The 12,073-nt window shown below is 33.3% G+C and overlaps 1 protein-coding gene across 1 annotated transcript in view; it reads left to right on the forward strand.

Moving 5' to 3' along the window:
- The window catches only part of AstA-R1 (allatostatin A receptor 1), a 147,523-nt gene extending 137,675 nt beyond the window's left edge, over positions 1 to 9,848 (forward strand). Inside the window, exon 5 of the mRNA XM_073076216.1 lies at positions 8,401 to 9,848. Within this exon, the coding sequence (XP_072932317.1) occupies positions 8,401 to 8,505 (105 nt within the window). The 3' untranslated portion in view covers positions 8,506 to 9,848. The remainder of the gene's footprint in view (positions 1 to 8,400) is intronic.
- Positions 9,849 to 12,073: the final 2,225 nt, after the last annotated feature.

The raw sequence follows: 12,073 nt of genomic DNA on the forward strand, positions 1-12,073 counted from the left end.
ACCTTGACATTGCCGTCGGAGCACTCAGCTGATGCAATAATGTCATTATTATTTTCTTTAATATTTGAGATATGTATAAGCGTATGGTGTTTGCGTTTACACAATTTACAGCTTGGTTTTTTGCATTGATTCGCGTAGTGTCCGCTACGAAAACAGTTATAACAGATTTTATAATTTTGTAACGTTGTTATTCTTTCCTTAGGGCTTAGTGAAAGAAATTGTGGACAGTTGTTAAGTCTATGATCTTTACTGCAGTTTGGGCAACACGCAATTGAAGCTTTATCGATTGAAACCATAGCTTTTAATTTCATATTATTTTTAGAGCCTAATTGTGTATGTACTAAATTATTAGATGAAGTTCGTGATAATTCTATGGTTTCCAACAAGTCGGCACGATTTTGTATAAATTGAATAAATTGTGAAAATAGAATCGGCTGAGATTTATCTACACTCCCTTTATATTCTTCCCACTCACGGAACGTCTTCGAATCTAATTTTCGACTGATAATATAAATTAATAATGTGTCCCAACTAGAAACCGGTTCGCCTAATGCAAATAATGCTCGAATATGTTTATTAACTTGATCTATAATGCGTTTTAACGAAGCTGAAGACTCTTTAAAGAGTTGTTCTACGTTAAACAAGGCTGAAACATGATTTTGAATTAGTAAACGTTTATTGTCAAATCTCTCACATAAGAGTTTCCAAGCCACATCATAGTTTTGCGCCGAAAATTCATAAGATTGTAACATAACAGCTGCCGACCCTTCTAATGACAATCTCAAGTAATGAAATTTATTAATTTCGTCTATGTCGACATTGTTATGGACGAGACTGGTAAATGTATCACGGAATTCAAGCCAGTCATCATATGAACCACTAAACTTGGGTAACTGAATGGTAGGTAACCTAACAGGCAGACGATTAGCACTAGGACGGCTACATTCAGAATTTTGATCATTGTTTGACTTAGAATATTTATTTATAATATCTTTGGCTTCTGAAAGTAATGTATAATATTGAGACTCAGTTTTAATTCTCTCAGACATCTCACTTTCAGAATTATCTGATAAACGTTCTATTTCAAATTGTACCTGTTCGAATTCATCGTTGTATAGTTCCTCCAGTTTATTAATACGCATTTGCATTTCTATTATCTGAGCTGATGTGAGTTCGGACGACTTTAAAGAAGATAAATAAGCAGAAAAGATGGTAAGTCTTCCCTTGTAAATGCCTCGCTTTCTTTTAAGCTCCCTGGTATCTGTTTCAGAAGTCATTTTGGGAAACGTGTATGGTAGACCTGGAATTTATACAATAATAATGTTAATTTAAGTTTAATTACATTTAGCAACCTAGATTTCTGTAAACTACAATGCTTGTAAAAGGGACTGAATTTTGTAATGTATTAAATTTTGCACATACAATTAAGATGAAATGGATTTACTGCTGCAATTTAAACTATTGTGTAATAATAATATGTAACAATTTACTTAAAATTATTGTTTTAGAAAGTTTTGTACAAAAAGTTGTATCGACACACACTTAATATAAAGTTACAACGCATATGAAATTGTACTAACCTTAATACTGGTACTATTACACAATTTAGCTGGTTACCTGATTACCGGTGATGGGTGATCACTATATAATATGGTAAAATTAATATTTTGCTTAACACAACGTATATTTTATGCACTTTTGGTACTTAAGCGGCGTGGTTAACCTCTTCACATGTGACCCAGCGACACGGCGTATTACAATTATTGTTGTTTTCGCGTAATTTGCTGTTGATCCACAGTGTATCCTTAATTGGGCTTCTAATCCGGCTCGTTACGGACCATGAACGAAACTTGGGTTCGATAATCAGGTTTAAATAAAGAAAAAACAACTTCAGCTCAGTTACTGTGCAGCACACCACCGATCCAATTTATTACATACAACGCCTACTTAAAATTAAAAGCAAAGTTTTGTTAACAACTTTTCTATGGAACATCTTGAACAATGTTTATTAGCCCTTGGACATTTATAATCAAACCTAGATGGTTGTGAGTCTAACTTTAAAAGCACACACGCTTGCTTAACACGTTACCAGGTCTAGCGGTGGTACCTCTGTGAAACCACAAAAGTGTTACCACCTTCAAATAAATAGTGAAAGTGCTATAATTAACTAGTATAAGGTAACATATGTTTTCCATTAATGCTAAGATAATATAAAAGGCTACCTAGGGAATATTAGGTTTTATAAATAATTTCTTAATAATACAAGAACATCATTATGTGGGTCAGGACCAAATTTTTGACGTAATTGCACAACGGAAATCACAACGGAATGTGTCACACTGGAAAATAAATGTAGCACAATAGAATTATAAGGGTGTGTGCAAATAGTCATAAGATTTTAAGAAAAGTGGAATATAAAAAAAAAACATCATCTTTCAAGAAAAATTTAATAAATCTAAAACTAAAACACTGCTTGTTTTTTCTTACACTTACAACAATAATTTTAAACATTCAAAATTCTTATACAATTAAATAGTCATTGGTCCATTTACTGCTTTTATTAACAACTTTACTTACTTAATTGTATCCTATAAAATAAAATACTTTGTATTTATTATTTGTTATTCTTATGTTACCTACTAATGGCACAAAAAAGCGTCTTAAATTTTTTCTTAAATTCTCATTTTTTCGGCGCAGGACTTCTACTTTTTCTTTCATTTTTTTATTTTCGCGCTCTACTTGGCTACGATAGCAACGACGTGCTCTTTTACATTCGATTGCCACTGGTTCATTTATGTTAAGTTTTTTACGTTTAGCATCTCTCCATTGTTTTCTCACATCTTGTTTTTCATTTTCGCTCATATCGCCTATTTTTCGTTTTTTAGCTTTCGTTCTTTCCAAGTTTTTCTTCTTCATTTCTTCAAATTTTTGGGGATTTTCCCTTTTTAGTTTCTCCCGGTACTTTCGACATCGCTCAGCGGATGATAAAGGCATCTGAAAAGAAAAAGGTACTCGGTCTTGACAAATAACATTAACTGCTAATTTGACTTGCTTAACTTCACACGAAGAATCGAGAAAAAACATAAACCTATCAGAATTATTTAAAAGAATTTTCACTGTTGCAATGAACATACTTTTAAGGCTAAAAACTCATCAAAAGGCAGCGGCCAGACGGCCAGCGGAGGCGTTAAATCATATTCCCAAGAAATTAAAGAGTGTAATACTTTAATGCATTATAAAACTGAGTTTTGAGCCTAAGCGAGCTTGCTGATGACGCGATGTGATGCAATTTGACCGACGCGACGCAAGGACAATTTTCATTTTTAGTAAGTAGAAATTGCAAATCGCACGAATCGCCTCATGAGCAAGCTCGCTAAGAATAAATAAAAACTAAGAAAAGCTAAGACTAAGCAAAACCTTTTATAGAAAAACTTTTTTTCTTAAATTACGAGTCCCAAAAAGTAGGTACCCTATCTATTTTAAATTTATTAATAAACATGCTTGAGATGAAAAAAATACTGAGATTTACAAACATCGGAACAGGCAAGAAATATAACGTGACAACAAATGTGGCAAAAAATAACTATTAATAAAATACAAAATTATGAGAATTTTAATAAGACCCAGTAGCATCTCAAAACATACCAACTAATACAATAGGTACCCTCCTTTAGGCCTCTGGCGTAGTAATTTAAAATAATGTAGTAAGTTAATATATTTAAACATTTTCGAATAAAATACTAAATTCGTTAATGACATAAGAATTATTGTAAACATAACTTTAGAAATTTCCCTTGTGACACGTCGCACAATTTCGTGTCACAAATCGCACAATGGAATGAAAATTGTTCACGACATAACCTAATACTTGCAATAATTAACAAACTGAACCATTAATTGAACACTTCTGCTTCCTATTTAACAATAAAGATAACAGGAATGAATAAATATAATTCAATTTCTAGAAAATCATAAAAAATATTAAAGTTTTACTCACCTAAAGTCCGGAAATCTTAACGACACGCGCTGACGACACAAACAAAATGTCAACTGACATTTAAAAAACATGGCGGTTTATCCAAAATGTTGTTGCCAATACTTGAAGCCAATGTTGCCATACTTAAATAATCAACTAAATCCTAAATCTGGTTTTTGGTTTGGACATAATAGCGTCGCACAACAGGTGTGTTACAATGGAAAGAATTTTGGGACGTATGTAAAATTAATTGTAAAAACTATATTATCAATGGTTATTGTGCTATTGTTAATGAAAACGATTACTGGTGTTTATAAGGATTTAATAATATCAAGGTATGAATGCTAGCATACGTCAAACAAAAACTTCGGCCAAAATATTCTTAGGTAGTCAAGCAAGGACATGCGTATTTTGTATGGCGCAAAAATATAAAGAGTTCGATATTATATTATTTTTAAAGAAATTAAGCTTCAAATTAAGTTATTTGATGAATGAGACTGTTAACAGTAACATAAGATATTATTATAAAATATGCCAAATTATTTTTAGGCGTGTAAAGTACGCAAGTTTTTGTCACTTAAGAGTCGGACACTTCAGTTTTTCTGAATCCGTCAAAAATTTGGTCCTGACCCATGTATCTAATATCTACGAGTATTAACTAACTGACTCAGCAATACATTAAAATTTAAAAAATAAACAAAACTAAACATATTTTACAAAAAAAAATTAGAATGATCGCGTGACACTTGGAACAAACTTACAGCGATAGGATCTAAAATTAAACCAATTATGTGTTTTATGGGAAAGATTAATGTTCAAAATGGCCGCTAAATTCGTTCTTAGTTAAAACTGCTTCCGATGTAACGATTTATTACTTGTCCGAACCGCCCTACCTGACCTGACCGACCGAAAATAAATGATGTCTAACATTTTTTACGGTAATAGTTTCAGTAATAAGTTAGCATGTAGTGTTCTTTCGTGGTTTGGTTTTCCAATCTCGATAGTAGAATACGAGATTAAAAAGGTACACATTTTCTTATATATTAAAATTTATTTTAGACACAACGACAGCATAACATACAAACATTCATATAATAAACATTCACGAGATATAGGACAGTATGCATGCCAATTACTGGAGTGTACAACAATCGCCAAATTTGAGACATGTTATTGTAAAAGAAAAAGGTATTTAACACATATTAACTACATACGTATGAAAAAAACAAAAACAAAATATATATGACTCACTCGGGACAGAGAAGAGAGATGAGCCTCTTTTTAAAGAGTATAGTGTCGTGAAAAATATAAAATTTTATGTTCTTAGTTGATAATTGGTTGTACTCAGCGCATACACGTGGAACCGGAGAGTTTTTGAGGATATTTGTCCTGCTCCTGGGAATATAAAATATATTTTCAATGTGATTTCGCGGATATCTGTAAGGGATGTTAAGGCTTATGTTGCTAAGCAGATTATTGCAAACTAAATCACCAGACAAAAGCTTTTTAAGGAAACACACATCAAGCAATAAACGGCGACTATAGAGCGACATAATTCCGAAGTGCTTTAGTCGAAGGCACTTTCCACACTCACGGCCCCACACTCAAGTTCTCTGTGTCGTGAGTGCCAAGGATACATACAAAGACGGATACATCAGCACCCAGACAGACCCAGAAACGAAATCTTAATTTAAATATAAATATCTGTCTGGCCAGGGATCAAACCCGGAACCCTCTGAGCCCTCGCAAGTTCGACTACTATGTCTCCACCGCCACTATTGCTCTCCTAGGACAGAAATTTGAAACGCTTTATTCTAGTTTAAAGGGTAGGAAAAACACTTATATGAATGATTCAACTGATCTCTGATAGTATAGTAGTTAACTATAAAGCACTATAGATATGTTGGTAATCTGTGAACCAGAGACACAATCACATTACCCGGTTGATATCAATCAGTTATTGTTTGGACAATCAAGATCTATCTTATTGCAAACATTAGTCGCAAAGTAAACTATACTAACTATCTATATAATGTTCTGTTTGTTGTCCGTTTGTTGTAACAGAATTCTCCGTTTATGGTATATTTTGCTATAAAAATGCTGTAGTTATACCGTACGAGATCCGTAGCTCACATCCGTAGCTCCTAGCTTTAGCTTCTATTCCCCCATATAAAAATATAGCTTAGCTATTTCGCACATCTATAGTGGAAAGACTCCCCTATACTATAGCGCTGCTGTAAAATAGAATTTTAATAGTGATTTAAAATAAAAACAGGAAAGGAACGAAAACAAACACATCTCTTAAAGTTCTTCATGATGTTGCAAAAATGTATGACGTTTACCAGACTTAGTCGTAGCAGACTATGACAGCATGACTTTTTTTTTGACGAGGGTTAAACCTTCAAAAGGTACCCTATGCTGTGGGAGCGACACGGGGTTATGGGATTCTTACCGCACTAAAGTGAAGGTGGTAGAACCTTTTGTAGTTCGACTCCGGCGGAACCACCGCCACACCTATTTCTACCTACAAACAGCAGTGTTAGGCGCTGCTGTGTTCCGGTTTGAAGGGTGTGGTAAGGGAGACAGACTTTTCCGAGGCGTTCCAGCTTAGTCCTCAGGCGTGGCGGCGCATCTGTGGCCGACCTCAGGTAGGAAATATTAATCCTATCTGGGGTTGATTACAGATGTCCATGGGCGGCAGTAGCCACTTACCATCAGGTGGACTGCATGCTCGTCTGCTACTCCTATATTATAAAAAAAAAACAAAAAAAGAAAAAAAAAAAAACTAAAACCCCCCGGTGGCCGTCCTCGACGCTGTGTAGAGGACTCCAGGATCTCCAAAGGAACACAACCGGAGTCCTCTTAGCGCGTTGCTCCGTCGGGCTCAGGTGAGCATGCCGCTCGTCACACCGTCTGGTGTACAAGACGGAATGCCTCCACACATACAGCCGTCCTTCCCGTGGTCGCTGGCCGAGCGGTTCGAGCTCCCAATCTTGCCGCCTGCAGTCCCGGAAGCTCCCTTTGAGTCGCCTCTTACGACAGGCAGGGGATACCGTTGCCCTATTCTAGTCCCGGAACTACAGGGACAATGACAGCATCACCTATTCTTTTCATTCTAAGAGTAGACCATTGCCAAGCTATGTAATAAAGTGTGTCAAAACTTCTTTGATGATGAAAAATTCAAAAAATCTTCTTTACAAACGAATAAACAGATATAAGAAAGTAACTTAATAAAATTTAGTGAAAAAGGAAAATTTCAATTCATACTTAGAATATAACTATGTCTATAAATCCTAGAAATATCCTTTAAAACTTCTTCAAGGTCGAAACTTAATTCAAATGGAAAAAGTTTGGCATCGATAGGATTAAATATTCATAGAATGTACTAAGGATGGAATGTTCTTATTAAGACTTAGGCACGAAACTTGTTAGGGAATTTTAGGAACGAGATAAAATCAAGGTTTTACGTTCAAACAAGCCCTCTATCTAATGGAAGCTTAGGGACTCTCTGTAATCGACCCCAAATATGGAATCTGTGAAATGGATGAAAAAGTCCTTATATCTTGTTTGTTTTTAAAAAAGGCGTCCAGATTTCCTCCCTTATTAAGATTAGTCTATCGATTTTTCCGCCAACAATCGAAATTTTAGAACAAGTGGAACCTAAATTATGTTTCGGATAATAGATGCGTTCCTACCCTTCATGGCTAAATTAACACCAACGTATGTACATCTCCTTTATCAAACATAGTAACGCTTAACACTGTTGTTATTTGGCAGAAATAGGTATGGCGGTGGAGTCTTCGATCGATTCAAAAAGGGTTCCAACACTTCAACTGTTAAAAAGAAACTGACAAACGAAACGTAGATATAATAACAACTAGCGGACCCGGCAAATGTTGTGTTGCCACATAAGTAAAAAAATGTTAGGGGTGAAAAACTCTTATCACTTAGGATAAAAAATAGATAGTAGCCGATTCTCAGACCTACTGAAAATGCATATAAAATTTGGTGAAAATCGGTAAAGCTGTTTCGGAGGAGTACGGTAACTAACATTGTGACATGAGAATTTTATATATAAGATAATATTTAAACAGTAAAGTGTTTCGCCACTTTAAAAACTTTTTAGTTTTTAGTTTTTTAGTTTTAGTTGTATTGTCATATTTGTTATTTATTATTATTACTTTTTGTTTGTTATTTTTAATTATAATAAATTTTACTAACCTAGGTTTTTAAGTACAATGTAAATACTAACAAAATATGGACTATGTCTGAATTAAATGGAAATAAATAAATAAATAAAAACTTATTTAATGTTTAAGTCATAGGTTTGACAAATTATTAAATACCTTGAGAACTACAAGAATGCTAACACTAAGGACTAGTTGGAAACAATGTCCAGGTTCTAACTTTGAGCTTATTTTCAGGTAATGTACTGCCCGCCGCGCTACACCGACGGTATGTCAGGCCGACCGCAGCCCACGAAGACCACACGCACGGGCAATGGGAACTCTTGTCACGACATAGTTTGAGACTCGCTTCGTCGGACGCGCGTCCCTTCGGAGGCCACTGTCGTGTAGACTGGCTTGACGCGCGGCCGACACTTTGTATATACCACTGTATATATCCATATACAAACATAATTATACAATCTGCGATGTAAATCAGATATGCAAGTATAATTAATGCGATTTAAATGAGATTGATAATATTATGTCGCGTTAATCCTATAAATTATTGAAATGTATAATTTTGCGTATTAATCACAGATTGCGAAGTTTAATAAATTATGCTTTTGTACGATAATGCTGCGATTATTTAAAATTGTGTTTTTGTAAATGAGTTGTGGATGTAATATTTAATGTTTATAATGAAATACGGAAATAAATGTTATGATACTGATAGCATCCGTCATAAAGCTTTGGAATTATCTACTTTACATTAAAATTGAGTAATGGCTTGTAATTTGAATTGTAAATACGTTTACTGATCATTTTGTAGTGGTAGATAAGTTATAATTATGTTCATGTAGGTAGTGTTGTATAATACACTCACTGTAACTAAACATGTATAACGACAACTTACACTACTTCTGTATACTTAGATGTCAGAACAAATTTACTATACGTAATTAATTGTAAAATATTTTATGTATAAAATTTAGTGAATCTGACACTTCGTAGAAATACACGGACTTATTTAAATAGTAAGCAAATGTAATGTAAATATACGCATTAGGCGAATGTTACAGCTTATTATTAGGGACATGTAAATATAAACCATTTTTGCGAAGCTTTAAGCTGTTGTTCAAATGTATTAAACTCATTTGCTCTCATATTTTTGAGCCCAAATACGAGAGCAGATGATTTGTAGACTGTATACTTTAACGTAAGGTAATTAGAAATTATAAATCATTGTACATTTACTTAGCTTCTAAAATATAAATGATTGATGTTTTAAATAAATATAGTAAATTTATAGAAATGTAGAAAATACATCGAAAAATCAAATTTGTATCTGAAATGTATTCGAAAATACTGTAGACTTCGCTTTACGTAGAAAATAATATAACTGTTCGACGTAGTTTTTATAAAATAAAAAAAACTAAATTTTAATAAATGATTATCTTTTTTGTTCATTTATTACGTATTTTTAATGCGATGTTACAAATTTAAATATATTTAAAATATATATCTGCAATGTATATTCTATTAAATATTTATATTATTTATGATGTACATATTTTAATTCCAATTAATTGAAAATTTTAAATTGAATATCAAATTAATTACATGACGAAATCTTTAATTAAGTGTTTATATAAAGTGAAAAGTGTTGTCATTACTTCGTTATTAATAAACGTTTATATTTCTATATCCAAAAATATTAAAAATAGCTTTAAATCAAACAAAACAGCATTTGTTATTAAATTATTGTAATGTAACTTAATTATTCGAACTGTTATTGTATATGCACATTATATGAATGTCTTGTTTCATTGCTTACTGTAAATTATTTTGAATACAACTTTAATAATTTCGAAATTGTTTTATTTGGAATGAATATCGTTTGTACTCCAATATTCGACTCCGGAGGCACCATCTCCACACCTATTTCTGTTTAATAACAGCAATGTTAAGCTTTAGACCCAAAGCTTTGAATAGTGTCGTAAAAGAGACAAGCGTTCTTAATCCTTAAAGGTACCATTGCACCTGTGGCCAACCTGAAATACGAAACAAATCTTATCGGGAATTGATTATAGAATTATATGAACGGCAGTAGGCACTTCACTGACTGCGTGCCCGTCTGCTACTTCAGTACCCTTACCATGAGTTTTTACGTTTTGACAAATATGACTGTTTTGGTATTTGTTTACGTATTTGCCCATACAATATCCAATCAGCGCCCTAGCGGATTATATCAGAACTATAGTGTCAGTAACGTTACATGAAATGTCTAAATTGACAAAACGCGCTTTATGTTTTGTCCCTCTTTTTTGCGAACATGTGAGGTAGACAAAAATACTTGAGCACTTACTTATTGTTACGTTTACTCAGTCTACTAAGCAAACGGAACAGAATAATGGATTGAGTAAACGTAACGTAAAATTTTGGGATGTTTTGAAAACTCATGGTAAGGGTACAGTATTATAACAAAGTTATGGTCGACCTCAAATATCAGGGGTTGATTACGAATTTCAAAATGCGTCAGGTGCCACTTACCATCAAGTGTAATCCATGCTCGTTTGCTACTTATAAAAGCCCTGTTGCAACAACCAGCGATTAGTTAAATTAGTTTATTGCGTGTTGTCGATGAAATAAGATTAACATTACAACGTTATTCATTTCCTGTTATTTGGTTATCGCGTTATTTCTCGTTATCGTTATATCGTTATTCGTGCTATGTAATATGCGATTTGGGAATATGTTTGTACGAGCTTAATGGTAAGCTGCTACACATTAGCCCACTGTCTAGCGACTAATGACGTCAGAATTTCGGAAATATTTCAGTACCACAGACTACACAGACTGATAGATTATGTAGAAGTTGGGACATGTATGTGGTCTATTACAAGGTCTTTAATTCTATCCTAAGATTAGACTAATCTACATATAAAAATATTAAAAAGAGGAAAGATTTGTATTTTTATATGTTGGTAAGTAATGAATTTACTCAAAAAGTAGCGGGCCGATTTCAAAATTTTTTCACTTATACTTAGGTCGGAGTTTCCAAAAAACATAGGGTATATAATCATGTTGATAAATAAATGAATAGGAGACATTAATTTATTCATGTAAAATTAGTATAGTTCAGAGTGAAACAATACGTTCATCGTTTTTGTTGAAAAGTTATAGAGTTAGTATGGTCCGGGGAAGTATTTGCCACTTCACCTATTTCTAGCGTGAAGAAATTCGTCGGAAGTTTGTGTATTCCAGCTGACGTATGAGATAATTATCTTAATCCTCAGTGGCAACACATCTTTAATCGGCTTTAGGGGTTTGTTTTATATGAAGTTGGTTACAGATGCCCATGGGCGGCAACGGCCATTTATCATCAAGTCCACTGCATGCTTGTTTGCTATTTCAACCTTATAAAAAAGTTAGTACCTACTCACAGTTTAGAGTGTAGTCAAATATTAATAAAAAATATATATACTCGATTTTAAATTATTTTCTAAAGGCTTGCCAACTAAAACCTTGCTAATAACCTAAAATACGAGTAAAAACCTACACGGATAAAATAGTTCATTAGAACAGTTCACAGCGTAGTACAAACGAACCGAAATTAGGAGATTTACCAACAGCTATCAAAAGCCAGTTAAAATTTAACCAGACGTTTCATTTGAACAACGTTGTGAATCGTTATACTCCCTTTTGTTTCAACGTTTAAATAATTAATAACGCTTCGTTTAGCTCAGACTTGGGATAGTTTAGCAGATTTTAAAGTTAGTTATATCTTTTGTACAAAAGTTTCTTTTTTATCCAAAACTTAAGTCTTCTGACTGATATTTCTCTTTGAAAATCAGTTGACATTTAAGTTTTAAACCCCATTGAAAGAAGTTTATAATTATCATGATGTCTGCCAATCTTTAACAAAAAC

This window comes from Epargyreus clarus, unplaced genomic scaffold (assembly GCF_041222505.1).
Source record: "Epargyreus clarus isolate Ecla_fem2 unplaced genomic scaffold, WU_Ecla_fem_2.2 ptg000008l, whole genome shotgun sequence".
Taxonomy (NCBI): domain Eukaryota; kingdom Metazoa; phylum Arthropoda; class Insecta; order Lepidoptera; family Hesperiidae; genus Epargyreus; species Epargyreus clarus.